Source organism: Leptonychotes weddellii, chromosome 1, assembly GCF_054177405.1.
Source record: "Leptonychotes weddellii isolate Sample4059 chromosome 1, ASM5417740v2, whole genome shotgun sequence".
NCBI lineage: Eukaryota > Metazoa > Chordata > Mammalia > Carnivora > Phocidae > Leptonychotes > Leptonychotes weddellii.
In genome coordinates this window covers 1,179,967-1,196,295 of record NC_138369.1, presented here as the reverse complement: position 1 = coordinate 1,196,295, position 16,329 = coordinate 1,179,967, and the positions used below count along the sequence as shown (strand labels likewise).

The 16,329-nt window shown below is 50.9% G+C and overlaps 1 protein-coding gene across 1 annotated transcript in view; it reads left to right on the top strand.

Moving 5' to 3' along the window:
- The first annotated feature begins 6,620 nt into the window (after positions 1-6,620).
- Positions 6,621-16,329, top strand: part of AP3D1 (adaptor related protein complex 3 subunit delta 1) — a 39,534-nt gene continuing 29,825 nt past the window's right edge. Inside the window, exon 1 of the mRNA XM_081830048.1 lies at positions 6,621-6,821. Within this exon, the coding sequence (XP_081686174.1) occupies positions 6,726-6,821 (96 nt within the window). The 5' untranslated portion in view covers positions 6,621-6,725. The remainder of the gene's footprint in view (positions 6,822-16,329) is intronic.

Here is a 16,329-nt window from a genome sequence, read left to right as displayed (position 1 = left end):
GAGAGAAGCGTCTGGAAGGAGACATCCCCAAATGCTAACAGTGGTTTTCACCTGGGGAGAGGATATTGGGGCATGAGGAGGAGGGCTTTTTGAGGAAGGCCATGAGATAGAAAAGCCAAAAGGTATGCAGTGTCCCAGCAAATCTGAAATCAATAGATGCAATAAATTCTAAAATATCAGAGGAAAAATAGGATGAGAAGCAAGATATTACATAGTCTCAAAATATCTTCCCTAAGATATTTATTGATTTTAGAGGGATATTTTGGGGTTTTCCAGGTATCTATTATTAATTTCCAATTCAGTTACATTGTAGTCATGAAATATTTTGTACATATTGAGACATATTTCATGACCCAACTCATTATCCAATCATCTTGATGAATATTCCATGTGCTTTTGAAGAGAATGTATATACTACTCTTATTGGTTGATAGTGGTGTTCGAGTCTTCTATATCTTAACTGATTTTCTATTTACTCTACAAATTACTGAGAGAGGGATATTGAAATCTCTTGCCATGATTGTGGATTTGACTATTTTTTCTTTTCATTCTAGTCAAGTTTTGCTTCGTGTATTTTGAACATAGTTATTAGGGGCATACATGTTTAGGATTGTTATGTCCTCTTTTTTTTTTTAAGATTTTTATTTATTTGACAGGGAGAGACACAGTGAGAGAGGGAACACGAGCAGGGGGAGTGGGAGAGGGAGGAGCAGGCTTCCTGCTGAGCAGAGAGCCTGATGCAGGGCTCGATCCCAGGACCCTGGGATCATGACCTGAGCTGAAGGCAGACGCTTAATGGCTGAGCCACCCAGGCCCCCCTAGGATTGTTATGTCCTCTTGATGAATTCACCCCTACAACATTTTGTAATGTCCTTCTTTATCTCTGATAATATTATTTGTTTTGAATTCTTTTTTTTTCTGATAAAAATACAGCTACTCCAGATTTCTTATGATTAGTGTTGGGATGATGTATCTTTTTCCATGTTTTACATTTTTTTCCTGACAATGTAACGTTTTCCCCCCCACTTGTAGCATTTCCCCCTCAGCTTTATTGAAGCATACTTTACATACAATTAAATTCACTTACTGTTATATTACAGTTTGATAAGTTTTGACAGGTTTTTTTAAAGATTTTATTTATTTATTTATTTATTTATTTATTTATTTATTTATTTATTTATTATTTATTTATTTATTACAGAGGGAGAGAGAGAGCGGTGGGGAGAGGGGCAGAGAGAGAGAGAATGAGAATCCCAAGTAGACTTGTGCTGAGTGCAGAGCCTGATGCAGGACTCGATCTCACTAGGATCATGACCTAAGCTGTAATCAAGAGTCAAATGCTGGGGCGCCTGGGTGGCTCAGTCGTTAAGCGTCTGCCTTTGGCTCAGGTCGTGATCCCAGGGTCCTGGGATCGAGCCCCGCATCAGGTTCCCCGCTCGGCGGGAAGCCTGCTTCTCCCTCTCCCACTCCCCCTGCTTGTGTTCCCTCTCTCGCTGTGTCTCTCTCTGTCAAATAAATAAAAATCTTAAAAAAAAAATTAAGAAAAAAAAGAGTCACATGCTTAATCGACTGAGCCACCCAGGCACCCCTAGTTTTGTCAGTTGTTTATGGTTGCATAACTATACCACAATCACAATATAGCACATTTCCATCACCCCAAAGTTCTCTCTCCTTTACAGTGAACCCTCCTCCGCTGCCCTCAGGCCTTCACTGATACATTTTCTGTCAATATTGTTTTCCAGTGTTTTTTGAATTCCATAGAATGGAAGCATACAGTGTGTAGTGTTTTGGGTCTGGCTTCTCTTATGTGGTATAATGTTTTTGAAATTCATCCAAGTTGTTGTGTGCATCAGTAGTTCATGTCATTGTTGAGACGTATTCCATTGGATGGACATGCCACCGTGTTTCGGTTTTTTTAGTCCATCCATCTATTGACGGATATTTAAATTGTTTCCACTTTTGGGCCATTACAAATAAAGATGCCGTGATCATTTGCATACAAGTCAGTGTTTGGAAATATGTTTTAATTTCTCTTGGGTAAATACCCAAGAGTGGGATTGCTGGCACACATGGTAAATGTACCTTTAACTTTGTAAGAAACTGCTAAACCATTTTCCAAAGTGGTTGTGCCATTTTGTGTTTACTCCAGTCATGCATATAAGTTCCAATTGCTGTGCATCTTTGCCAATACTTGGTGTTAACAGACCTTTAAATTTAATCTTTCTAATAGATATATTGTGATATCCCATTGGGGAGCATTTCCTTAATGACTAATTATGGCAAGTATCTTTTCATGTGCTTATTGGATATCCATAATCTTCTTTGGTAAAGTATCTGCTGTTGGAATCTACTTACCTATTTAAGAAATTGGTTGGCTTATTTTCCTATTGTTTCTTAGTATTTTCTTTTTATTTGTCACATATATGTATTGTGAGTACTTTCTCCAGTTGGTGCTTGCCTTATCATTTTTTTTTTATAGATTTTATTTATTTGACAGAGAGAGACACAGTGAGAGAGGGAACACAAGCAGGGGGAGTGGGAGAGGGAGAAGCAGGCTTTCCACAAGCAGGGGGAGTGAGAGAGGGAGAAGCAGGCTTCCCGCCGAGCAGGAGCCCAATGCGGGGCCCGATCCCAGGACCCTGGGACCATGACCTGAGCCGAAGGCAGACGCTTAACGACTGAGCCACCCAGGCACCCCTTGCCTTATCATTATTTAAACATTTGCTTGAAGAGCATTTTTTTTTTTAATTTTGGTAAAGTCTGTCTTACTGCTTTCAAAAAAATGGTTCATGGTTTTTGTAACCTATCAAAAAAAAAAAAATCTGTTCCTAACAAAAGTCATAAAAACTTTCTCCTATGTTTTCCTCCAGAAGTTTTAAATTTTAGCCTTTATATTTAGGTCTATGATCTATTCTCAATTATATTTGTGTATGTATATTAAGAGTAAGGACGGAGTGGCTGGCTGGCTTAGTCAGTAGAGCATGCAACTCTTAATCTCAGGGTCATGAGTTCAAGCCCCATGCTGGGTGTAAAGACTACTTTTAAAAAATCTTAAAAAAGGGGCGCCTGGGTGGCTCAGTTGGTTAAGCAACTGCCTTCGGCTCAGGTCATGATCCTGGAGCCCCGGGATCGAGTCCCGCATCGGGTTCCCTGCTCGGCGGGGAGCCTGCTTCTCCCTCTGACCCTCCCCCCTCTCATGTGCTCTCTCTCTCATTCTCTCTCTCAAATAAATAAATAAAATTTTAAAAAAAATCTTAAAAAAAAAAAAAGTAAGGACAACTTTTTTTCTATTTTGATATTCAGGTGTTACAGCACCATTTGCTGAAAAGGCTATTCTCTCTCCCATTGAGTTATTTGGCAGTTTTGTTGTAAATCAATTGACAATATAAGCATGAATCTACTCTTTGGACTCTCTTTTGTCTTCTTATTATTTCAATTACTATAAGTTTATAATAAATCTTTTTTAAAAATATTTTATTTATTTATTTGTCAGAGAGAGAGAGAGAGTACAGACAGGGGGAACAGCAGAGGCAGAGGGAGAAGCAGACTCCCCACTGAGCAGGGACCCCAATGCAGGACTGGATCCCAGGACCCTGAGATCATGACATAAGCCGAAGGCAGACACTTTAACTAACTGAGCTACCCAGGCGCCCTATTTTTATTTTTTTAAGGTAATCTCCATGCCCCACATGGGGCTCGAACCCATGACCCTGAGATCAAGAGTCACTCACTCCCCTGCCTAAGCCAGCCGGGCACTCCTCTGATACTTTAATTATAATGTGCCTGGGTGTGCTTTTTTCCTTCTTTTCCCTAGAAGGACTCCAATTATATGTATGTTAGATTACCTGATATTATCTTGCAGATCACTGAGGTTCTGTTCATCTTAAAAGCATTTTTGTCCTCCATGTGTTTCATTTTAAATAGGTTTTTTTTTAAAGATTTGACGGGGCTCGATCCCAGGACCCTGGGATCATGACCTGAGCCGAAGGCAGACACTTAACGACTGAGCCACCCAGGCTCCCCTCATTTTAGATAGTTTTTATTTTAAAATCTTTAACTTCACTAATCATTTCTTCCCCAATGTCTACTCTATTGCTAATTCCATGCAGTAAGCATTTTTCACACTGTACTTTTTTGGACTAGAAGTTTATTTTTATTCCCCCTGTTTCTCAGCCATTGTTTTTTGCCTGACCTGGTGAAGCTTCACCGTGTGCACACACAGTGATAGTCCTCCAAAGACTCGTGTGGGCCCCTGTGAAAATTTATGAGCTTTTTCTCAAGACAGTTCCCTGCTGTCTGGTACATTGCCCTGAGAATTCTAGCCACCTTGACCTCACTCATCTCCCATCTTTGTCTCCTCACTTTGTGAAACCATTGTGTTGTGTTTGGGGTTTCCCCCCCTGACCACAGCCTGGATCTCACCTACAGGCAGAGTCCAGGAGCAACGGTAGAGCTCCTCTTGTTTTTTTCCCTTCTCTCAGTGGTCGTAGTCCTGCACTGCCTATCGTAAGCTGTCTGAAGCCCATTGTTTCATATGTTTTGTCCAGTTCTCCAGCTGTTTAGGGTGGGAGGACAATTCCCACAGCAGTTACCCCCTACAGTCTTTTTATCAGCTGGTCAGGGATCTATTGCATGGATATGCCAGACCTTACCCATCCAGTCTCCAGCTCTCCTCCGTACAGTTCTGTAACCTATAATGAGTCACCTAATCCTTTCTTAAAAAAGATTTTATTTAGGGGCACCTGCTCCTGCTCGGCGGGAAGCCTGCTTCTCCCTCTCCCACTCCCCCTGCTTGTGTTCACTCTCTGGCTGTGTCTCACTGTTTTATTTATTTGTCAGAGAGAGAGAAAGAAAGAATGTAGCCAGGAGTGTCTGACTGCCTCAGTCGGTAGAGCATGCAATTTTTTAAAAAAGATTTTTAAAATTTATTTGACAGAGAGAGACACAGCGAAAGAAGGAACACAAGCAGGGGGAGTGGGAGAGGGAGAAGCAGGCTTCCCGCGGAGCAGGGAGCCCGATGCGGGGCTCGATCCCAGGACCCTGGGACCATGACCCGAGCCGAAGGCAGACGCTTAACGACTGAGCCACCCAGGCGCCCCTGAGCATGCGAATTTTGACCTTGGGCTCACGAGTTCGTGTCCCACATTGGGGGTAAAGTTTACTTTAAAAAAACAAAGTAACAGGGGCGCCTGGGTGGCTCAGTCGGTTAAGCGTCTGCCTTCGGCTCGGGTCAGGGTCCCAGGGTCCTGGGATCGAGTCCCGCATCGGGCTCCCTGCTCCGCGGGAAGCCTGCTTCTCCCTCTCCCACTCCCCCTGCTTGTGTTCCCTCTCTCGCTGTGTCTCTCTCTGTCAAATAAATAAATAAAATCTTAAGAAAAATAAAAAACAAAGAAACAGACCGCCCCACAGCATACAGCCAGCCGGACTTCCAGTGTAGCCGTGTAGTTGTGTATCGCTACCTGGAGAGCAAAAGGAGAATTCTAATTGCTCCACATCATTCCGACACTTGGTGTCGTCACACTTTCTCATTTTAGCCACCCTCATAGAGGCAGAGAGGCATCTCACTGTCGTTTAAATGGGCATCTCCCTGCTGGCCAGTGGCCTTTCCCTTTATATCTTTTGGCCACGGGGGTGTTTTCTTTGTGAAGTGCATGTTCGCCTTTTGCCGGACTTGAACCGGGTTGGTTTTCTCTCCACGATTTGCTGGAATTTCCGTTTTGTTCCGCTTTTTTCCGCTTAACTACATCGTGGATGGCAGTCCTCGCTCAGATATGCATACCGCCTCTAGCTTATCCCCGTTTGCGGCTTGCGTCTTCCCTCTCGCGGCGGTGCCTGCGGAGGGCGCCACGCGTCCCCCACTGCCTGCAGCCCGCGCCCCCGGCGTGCCTGGCGCCCAGCAGGCCCCACAACCGTCTGTGGAATGGAGACCACGTTGCAGCTCCAGCTCCGGGCCTCCGTTTCTCCATGTGGGCATGCTAATTCCTGTCCTGCCCATATCACAGGGTTTTGTGTGTGAGACACGCAGGAGACCCAGCATCCGCTCACCGCAGCGCCGGCTGTGGAAATTCTCGAGCAGTGTCAGCGTTGCGATTCGGAAAAGGCGGAGCGGGATTCCTTCCCAGGAACTCGCCCGAGAAGCTCCACGTGGGAGCCCCGCCCACAGCAGACCCCACCCACAGCTGTCACTTCGTTGAGGGGCGGGGCAGGGAAGGCGCCCCTGGGGGGCGTGGCTAGAACCCGAAGTGAGGAAGTGGGTGGAGCTATGGAGGTCCTGACCAGTGAGAGGGGAAAGCCCTGAGCCGAGGGGGCGCGGCTGAGCGGACGGCGAGGGCGTTGTCCGCGTTTCCATTGGGCGGCCGGCGTCGCCAGGGAAACGTGGTGGCCCGGAGGGGGCGGGGCGGGGCTTTCCCGGGAGGCGGGGCTTCCGGGGGCGGGCCGCCGAGTCGGAGCGCCCGTCGTCAGCTGACCCGCCGCCATCTTGTCCGCCATTTGCGAGCGGCGCGGCGCGGCGCGGAGCCTGAGGGGAGCGGGAGTGCGAGCGCGGCCTGCGGAGCAGGTCGTAGCCGCCGCCGCCCCGCGGACAGCCGCCGACCTGGCCTGGGAGTACGCCCCGCCGCGGCAGCCGGCAACGCAGCGCTCCGCGGGCGGCAAGCGCGGCCCCCGGGCCCCCGCACGGTGCCCCGCCGCGGGCCTCTCGGGGCTCGAGCCCGGCGGCGTCCGCCGCGATGGCCCTCAAGATGGTCAAGGGCAGCATCGACCGCATGTTCGACAAGAACCTGCAGGACCTGGTGCGCGGCATCCGCAACCACAAAGAGGACGAGGTGAGCCCGGCGCGCCGCGCGGGGCCGGCCTGGCTCTGCCCGACCTCGGCCCCGGGACCGACCTGCACCCCGACTCCGGCCTCCAGCTCGTCCCCGAAGCCCCGCCCCCGACTCGAGCCACCCCACGCCCACTTTCTGCCCGAGCCTCAGTGCACCCCCGAGGGCCGAAGACGGCCCCTGGCGGGACCCGAGCCGCAGTTCTCAGGACCTCCCTTGCCTCCCGTGTGTGTCGGATCACCTGGGGCGCCCTGCCGCTCGGTGGCCCCCGAGGCTTCCGCTTACCCGCCGGGGGTGGGACGCCCGCCTCCCTCCTTCCCGCAGGTGTCCGCGGAAGAGACTTGGGAGGGCCCTCGCCCCTGTCCAGGGCTCTGGACTCCTGCTCGGGGGACTTTCCTCTCCGTGGGCCGCCCCGTTAGTGCGCGTCCAGGTCGCTGTCTGGGGCCCCGTCCGGAATCGGGCCTTGCGTCCCGGGCCCGGTCCCCGGGAAGGTGGGCCGCCCCTCCCAGGGAGGGGGGGAGGCAGCGGGAGCCCTGATTCGAAGTACGGAAGCCGCTGAGGGATCCTGGAATGGGGAAGCCGCATTCAGCTAGAAACCCTAAAGGCAGGGCGAGGGGAAGGTTTTCCAGAAGTAGAATCGTAACCGCGGGCACCATTTCCTTCTCCGCCCCTCCCCCCAGCCCGTGACCTAGATTTGAGAGGAATGGGGACAGTTAGTGGCCATCAGGCCGCTGGCTTCCTGGAGCCCACGCACACACGAGGGGTCGGGAGCGAGCACCGCGCTTTCCTGGGGGAGGGAGCGGCGCCCTGAGGAGCCGGTCCCACCACCGGGCTCTCCCGCCCTGCTCACGATGGCGGCGGGAAAAGCGGCAGTATCGGCTGCGAGGTGCAGAGAAGTCCGCGAATTTGTTGGGAGGCACCCTCAGCCCAGGTCCATCTGCTGGGCCTGAGTTCCTGCCGCGCTGTTGCACGTCTTCAGAATGGGCGTGACCTCCCCAAAAAGTAGTGGGGTTATTTTAGGTCATTTCCATCCTTCCTTCCTTCCCCCGCTGCGCCTGGGTTTTGCCTGGGGCAGTGTTGGTTACATTGTGCATCTCAGTCCTGGACCCCAGTGTCTTTGACTTGGAGAAAGAAGTAGGCGGTTGGGCTGGATTGTACTTACCCAGAGTGGCCAGGCGTCCGGATGTGGACAGGTTCACACCCTCAGGTTTCTTGTGTGCACTGGCTGAGCTCCTGATTGTTCTGTCTCTGTTAGTGGCTGTTAGTGAGCAGCCTGTTCTGGGATTCCCGGGAGGGACCCTGGCCCACTCCAGGTAGGGCAGCTCGCGTTTAGGGGGATGCCCACTGTCCCTGGCCGTTCCCCAGGCCATACTTGATTCACTGAGAATCACTGGCACCATCTCCACCCTTGGGGCCCTTTTAACGGGGGTGTTGGTGGTGGAAGAGGCTGCTGTCGGAAGTCATCAAGGCCAGGGTTCTGTGTGGGTCCTGCCCTTGACCTGTGGGCGATTCTCCGAGGACGTGACGTCGTGGTGCCATGGTCTCCTCACCAGAAGATCGTGGTGATCTGGAGGCTGGTTACTGAGGCCCCCGTTCTGACCCCAGATGTTCTCTACGCCCCTACACACGCAGCAGATGACTTGCTACTCTTCTAGTTCCCCACTCTGTGGCTCCAGTAGGCCCTTCCCTTCTACCCACTGCACCCCAGCAAGGACATGCGTTTTCTGCAGCGCTCTAGTGCCCTCAAGGTGTACTGCTTATAGTAGATTTTAGCTTAAAACTTCTGTGTGGCATCCTACAAATAGGCTCAAATGGGCCTTGAAAGCCACGTGGAAATGCAGCATGATTCACAGGAATTTACTCGTGTTGTGTGATGTTGGGAGACCTGCGTCCAGGCTCTTGGGCCTATTTGACTGGGTGAGATGGGGAGAGCCTCCCCTATACGGTGGGGGTGACAGCCACCTCCCCACCTCACTGTGCGCTTCTGAGGATATAGTGGTGCTGGAATGTGGGCTTCTGTGAGCGAGCACCAGACCACCCCATGAAGCTGTCTGCTTGGCTATTCCAAATCTCAGCCTGCAACCCCTTAGTGGGTTGTGAATTCAATTTAATGGGTTATGTTAAAGAAGAAACTAGAAAATCCCAGTCCCTCACGCACGCAGAGTAACTGCTGGTTATTGAAACTTATTTCAGCTGCGTGCATGCATGCATATTGGGTTACTGTGGAAACATATTTCTTAAAATGAGTCCAAAAAGTTTGAAAAACTGGTCTAATTCATACATTTCTAGAGTGCTTGAGTTTATTTTTAATCCTTAAGGTATCCTTAAGATAGAGCACAAACAATGTTGGCAGGTAGGGGGAAATCCATTTATGAATTCCTTGCTTCTAAACTTTGGATATGATCAGGGGGAAATACCCAAATGACTTCTAAATTTATTCTTCTGAGTACTCTTCATATTTGGGAGAAAGCTGTTTTTTCAGTTTTTTTAAGCTGTAGAGTCATACCTGTAGTTTTTGTTTGTTTGTTTTTTGTTTTTTTAAAGATTTTATTTATTTATTTGAGACAGAATGAGAGAGAGAGAGAGCTCATGAGAGGGGGGAGGGTCAGAGGGAGAAGCAGGTTCCCCGCCGAGCAGGGAGCCCGATGCGGGACTCGATCCCGGGACTCCAGGATCATGACCTGAGCCAAAGGCAGTCGCTTAACCGACTGAGCCACCCAGGCGCCCCCATACCCGTAGTTTTAAAAATACGTTGGGTGGTTTGTTTGTTTTTTAAGAGATTTTTTTTTTTTAAGATTTTATTTATTTGACACAGAAAGAGTATAAGCAGGGGGAGCAGCAGGGAGAGGGAGAAGCAGGCTTCCTCCGAGCAGAGAGCCCTACGTGGGGCTCGATCCTAGGACACTGGGATCATGACCGGAGCTGAAGGCAGATGCCCAACCGACTGAGCCACCCAGGCGTTCCCCCCACCTTTTTTTTTAAGATTTTAATTATTTATTTGAGAGTGAGAAAGAGCATGAGTGGAGTGAAGGGAGAGGGAGAAGCAGACTCCCCCGCTCAGTGGGGAGCCCGATGCTGGATTCCATCCCAGCACTCTGGGATCATGACCTGAGTCGAAGGCAGACAGTTGACTGAGTCACCCAGGTGCCCCTGCTCGGTGTTTATATTAAAGAAAAAGGGAAAAGCTCCCGCCCTGTAACTCAGTTTGGAGTATATGCTTTGAGTGTTTTTTCTGTGCATAGAAATCGTGGGCAATTCTGAGTGTCTGTTAAGATTCTGTTCTGCATCCTGGGGTTCCCAGCCGGCTCAGTCCGTGGAGCCTGCGACTCTTGATCTCGGGGTTATGAGTTCAGGCCTCATGTTGGGCATAGAGTTTACTTAGAAAAGATTCTGTTCTGCACCTGGCCGGTTAGTGTAGTGGTCCTTACTGCTTTCCAGGGTACAGCATATGAAGACCTCCCACGGATCTTTAACATGTCCCACTCCCTGGTCTGGATGTGCTCTAGTTTATTTCCCAGCATTTAAGTGGCTTCACTTCCTTAGGCACGGGCCCTGAGTGGATCTACTAGTATCTGAATAATGTCCACTTGGATTTGCTTGGGTATAAACACTTCCAGCCCATTTAACTGGTGTTTCAGAACTTCATTCAGTTTGCGTAGAGTAGTATTTTGAAATAACATGTAATCTGGGATTAAGATTGAACTGTATGGAATTGCTGATACTCTGTTGTTTCTGATCTCAAAAATCGCAGTTTCCTGAGGCTCAACCCAGGAGGTTGGTGGTGGGGCCTGTCAGGCCGTGGAGGCGCACGCGGGACCAGAGTCCGCTCCAGGGACGGTTACTGAAGCGCAGGTCATGTCTGGCCTGGGTCAGGCACTCAGGGCTTTGTGGCTGTTTGTGAGAGGTTCCTTTTATTTTAACAACTTCTGAGGAGAATCCGATACTAAATTTGAACTGAGTTATTTTTTTTCTTTAATAACACGGGTCATTACCCTGAATCAGGGTCTCTCCCCTCGGCATTGCTGACATTCAGGACTGGATCATTTGGGGGGTGGGGTCTGTCCCTGGCACTGTGGGAGCTGAGCAGCATCCCTGGCCCCACCCACTCGCTGCCAGGAGCATCTCATCGTGATAACCACAGACATCCCCAGACATTGCCCAGGGGAACCGCTGACCCACATTGATAAAAATCTCCCCAAATTCCTTAATGCTCTTCCCTTCATCCATGCACCCTGTGTCTCCTACATTGTGACCATGTTGTTGGACCCTGTGATATTGTGATTTGAGAAATATATATTTTGGTCTTTGTCCCTCGCTCTAGGCACAGAGCTCCTAAAGTCTTTGTCATTTCCTAAACAATAAAGGTATTAGGAACATCCTTGTTTACGTATTTGTTCTCTGCCCCCAGTTCCTGACCCTGAGCTCTAGATCTGTTGGCATTTCCTGGGCAACAGAAGTGTTTCATTCTAATGAGATGACCTGGTGGGCTCCTGGATGGGAGCAAGGCACCAGAGAGACCATGATTAGAAGCTTGGAACTTTCAGCCCCACCCCCATCTTTGGGGGAGGGGAGAGGGCTAGGGATGGAATTAATGATCTGTCAGGCACATCCCTAAACTGCGGGGTTGGGGGAGAGTCTTGGCGAAAGGATCGTGTGTTGGGAGGATGGCAGGGTGCAAAGCAACTCCACAAGGATGGGAGCCCCTACACTTGGGACCGTTCTGGACGCCTCCCTGTGTACTTCCTCATCTGGCTGTTGATCATATTGTCTGCCATGCCCTTTATTCTGTACTCAACTGCTAAAGGTGAACAGGTGCTCTCCTGAGATCTCTGAGCTGCTTTGGCACATTAATCGAACCTGAGAGGAGGGGGTCATGTGAACTCCAGTTCATAGCTGGTGGGTCAGAGCACTGGTGACAGCTATTCCTGGGCTGGGGGCCGGGGTCAGAGGTGGGGGGCAGTCTCGAGAGACCGAGCGCTGAGCCTGCCGGCGTCCCTCCCAGGCATGGGAGCCAAGGAAAACTGGTCCCAGACAGACATGCATAGCGTTTTCTAGATTTGCTTCTTTCCTAATCCTTATTCATTGTGAAGTTGTGGTGCATAGGATGTTATGTAGTTTATTTTATTTTATTTTATTTTATTTTATTTTATTTTATTTTATTTTTTGAAGTTTTTATCTATCTGCCAGAGAGAGGGAGCGCCACGCACACAAGCAGGGGGAGTGGCAGGCAGAGGGAGAAGCAGCCTCCCTGCTGAGCGAGGAGCCCGATGCGGGACTGGATCCCAGGACCTGAGCCGAAGGCAGAGCCTTAACCCACTGAGCCACCCAGGCGTCCCTGTTATATGTAGTTTAATTAATATAATTAGCTTGGGATACCCGGTGGCTCAGGTGGTTAAGCGTCTGCCTTCGGCTCAGGTCATGATCCCAGGGTCCTGGGATCGAGTCCTGCGTCGGGTTCCTTGCTCAGCAGGGAGCCTGCTTCTCCCTCTCCCTCTGCCTGCTACTCCCCCTGCTTGTTCTCTTTCTCTTTCTGACAAATAAATAAGTAAATAAATTTTTAAAAATATATATATATAATTAGTTTAAGTTCTTTGAGTGTAATTTCCTTGCTTTGCTTATAATTTATCACTGAAATTTGTGTCTCTACACGGTCTGGCAGACTGTTGCCTAAAACATAATTCTCTGGGTCCGGCTCCTTCCTGATGCTCGCTGCTGCAGGGTTAGGGTAACCTGGTGCTCTGTCTGCAGCGCTTTATTTACCTGTTTGGCTGTTCTGGACATCTGGGTGGTTTCCAGTCTGGGGCCTTTTATGAACGACTCTCTGGGGTGGGATTGCTGTCCAGCTGCTGGGGGGCGCTGCCCACCTGCCGGAGCGCTTTTCCCCACACAGGTCCCAGCAGCAGGCGGTGAGTGCTCCGGAGTGCATCTGGAATGGGCAGGACAGACGGCAGTTCTCACTTCCCTGACTGAGAACATGGCTAGGTGTGCTTTCCTCAGTGTGTGGCCGTTTGCATTCCTTGTGACATTGCCTCTTAGGGGCATTTGTCGCTTTTCCTGTTTGTGTGGCTGCCCATTTGTAGGGGCTTTGTAAAGGGCCTGCTCTAGGCCGGAGGCATGGTGTGTAGCCAGGCTGTGGGTGGGGCGGCTGGGAGGACCAAGGCTGGTATTGGGGTTGTGTCTGCATTCGAACCAGCCTCCACGTGGTTCTGGTGTGCACTACAGTTTGGAGCACCCGGGAGCGGTGGTAGAAGGAGGGCAGGGTGACCTAGGTATGCTGGAAGCCAGCTCTTACCTCAGTACTGTGGGGGCCACCCTGGGCACTCGATGCCAGGAGCACCCCTGGGGGCACGGTCACCCCCCCGCACACACACACCCCTCTGCTCTAGGAGATCTGCTGGTTAGGGAGTGGGGGTGGGAGGTTGAAGGTTAGGAGGTCTGAGGCTTGCCTATGGGCTTCCTCCCCCACCCCCAAGCCATGGACCCCTCCCCTGCTTTGCCCGGGGACTGTGGAGGGCACAGAGATGGCAGGCGCTCCCTGCCTCACCATCGCTCCCATCTTGGTTTCCCCAGTGCTGCTTACGTGGGCCACAAATTGGGCCACATGTTGTGATCCTATCCTTGTTAGGCAGGCAGCACCCAGGCTCACAGGTGGGTGCTGGCACCACTGTCCCCTACGGTGGGACCCTGGTGTGTAGGGTCACCTCCTGCCTCTGCTTGGAGTCCACAGGACAGATGTTCTTTCAGCAGAAGGACTTGGACCTTTGACCTGACTGTCTGGGCAGCTCCATCAGTCCGGCCGGGTCTGGGGGAGGGGGTGGCACCTGCTGCAGGGAGGAGGGGCTGCTGCTGTAGGACACAGAAGAGCAGGCACAGCAGAAGCCCTGTGAGCGTCTGCAAAACTGGAAGCAGGTCTGTCCAGGTCCCCTGTGGACTAACGTGGGGATTCTGGATGATCCACAGTGGTTTTTCCTCTACACAGTCTTTTTTTTTAAAGATTTTATTTATTTATTTTGAGAGAGAGAGAATGAGAGAGAACACATGAGAGGGGATAGGGTCAGAGGGCAAAGCAGACTCCCTGCCGAGCAGGGAGCCCGATGCGGGACTCGATCCAGGGACTCCAGGATCATGACCTGAGCCGAAGGCAGTCGCTTAACCAACTGAGCCACCCAGGCGCCCCGGCCCTCACTGTTCTAAAAAATGTTAGTGTATTAACTTCCTAGGACTTTTTTTTTTTTTTAAGATTTTAATTATTTATTTGAGAGAGAGAATGAGATAGAGAGAGCATGAGAGGGGGGAGGGTCAGAGGGAGAAGCAGACTCCCCGCCGAGCAGGGAGCCCGATGCGGGACTCGATCCAGGGACTCCAGGATCATGACCTGAGCCGAAGGCAGTCGCTTAACCAACTGAGCCACCCAGGCGCCCTCCTCTACACAGTTTTACTGAGGTGTGATTTACATACCATAGTGTTCACCTGCTTTAGCTCGAAGTTCAGTGAAAGTTTTTAAACATCTCATTTATGGGGCGCCTGGGTGGCTCAGTGGGTTAAGCATCCAACTCCTGATTTCGGCTCAGGTCATGATTTCAGGGTCAGTTGTGAGATAGAGCCCCGCATGGGGTTCCTCACTCAGCATGGAGTCTGCTTGAGATTCTCTCTCTCCCCCTGCCTTGCCCCCTGCTCATGCGCGCAAGCACTCTTCTCTCTCTCAAGATAAAATCTTTAAAAAAAAAAAAATAAATAAAAATGTCATTTACTTAAAGTTATCTCTATACCCAATGTGGAGCTTGAACTCCTGACGCTGAGATCAAGAGTCACATGCTCTTGCGACTGAGCCAGCCGGGCGCCCCCAGGTTCAGTGAATTTTAGTGTTTACAGAAGTGGACAGCCGTCAGCACAGTGTCACGTTAGAACATTTCCATCACCCCCGAGAGAAACCCATGCCCATTTACAGACACTGCACCTCACTAGACACCTAGACACCTAGTCCCCAACTCCCTTAGTCTATTTCTGTTTTTTGGTTTTTGTTTTTTTTAAGATTTTAATTATCCACTTGAGAGAGAGAGCAAGCACAAGCAGGGGGCACCACAGAGGCAGAGGGAGGAGCAGGGAGCCTGACGCAGGGCTCGATCCCAGGACCCTGGGATCATGACCTGAGCCGAAGGCAGACGCCCAACTGACTGAGCCACCCAGGCGACCCTCTACTTCTGTTTTTATGTATTTGCAGCAAAGGCTTTTGTTTATTATTTTAAAAAAGATTTTATGTATTTTGGGGGGCGCCTGAGCACGGGAAGGAGCAGAGGGAGAGAGAGAATCTCAAGCAGACTCCCCACTGAGCACAGAGCCCGACTCAGGGCTCCATCCGTGACCCTGAGATCACGACCTGAGTGGAAACCATGAGTCAACACTTAACGGACTAAGCCACCCCGGCGCCCCTGCACCAAAGGCTTTTGAATGGTGTTCCCGCCCCCTAGGTGGGCCTTGCCACCCCTTGGGCCGAGGGTGACGTGGGCCAGGAGGGTGATAGGAAAGTCACGACTGACTGTGCACGGGGTCTGGGGGCTGAGTTGGGGAGAGGGGCAGGGCGGGGGTAGGGCTCTCTGGCTGCTGTGTTGCTCCAGCCTCCCTCTCTTCAGTGCTGGAACTGTAGTGGCTATGTGTGTTGGCGTAGGGCCTTTGGGTCTGTGCTTGTCCAGGGTCGCCGAGACTTGCTCGGTCGTAGAGGAGCCCAGCCATGGCCAAGTGAAAACGAGGACAGCAGCCTCCGCTGTTGCTTACGCTTGAATATAGTCAGGAGGACATCTTTTCATTTCCTCACTGACGTTCCTACATTTTTGGGTTAAAATGTGTTGAAGTGATGCTAATGGCAGACCGTAACCAGGTTGTTGTCCGAAGGTGGATAAAATTGTCCCCACCCTGTCCCAGTTGTGATGACTTGAAATTTTTCTGATCTGAGAAATTTGAAAGGCTTGGAACACTGATTTAATTAGATTTCTCACTAGGACATTCCATGCACACTAGGCTCTGGTGGTCTCAACCACCTAAGGGGCCCGGAGGTCACAGGACTCCTGGGGCACATGCTCATGAAGTGAGTGGTGTGGGCTCCAAGTCCCTGAGCTGGGGAGCCGATGGGGCCCACAGCCAACTGTGGGCGGTGACAGAACTGGCCTGTTTGGGACAGTCCAGAGAACCTCTCGAAAATGTCAAGGGATGAAGCAAGTGAGATGCCCTTCAACAGGTGAGCAGGTAGATGGGCTGGTCCATCCAGCACTGAACATGAGCCATCGAGCCAGGCAGAGACACGGAGGAGCCTCAGCAGCACGTCCCTGGGTGAGAGCAGCCGGGCTGAGAAGGCCGCACACCGTGTGGTTCCGGGTCTAGGACGTCCTGGAAACCGCAGAACCGCGGAGGCGGAACGAGGATCTGCGGTGGCCGGGGTGGGGGAGGGTGACTGGGCGGAGCACGGAGGGTCGGCAGGGCCAGGAACTGCTCTGTGCCACGCTGTGATGGTGGATCG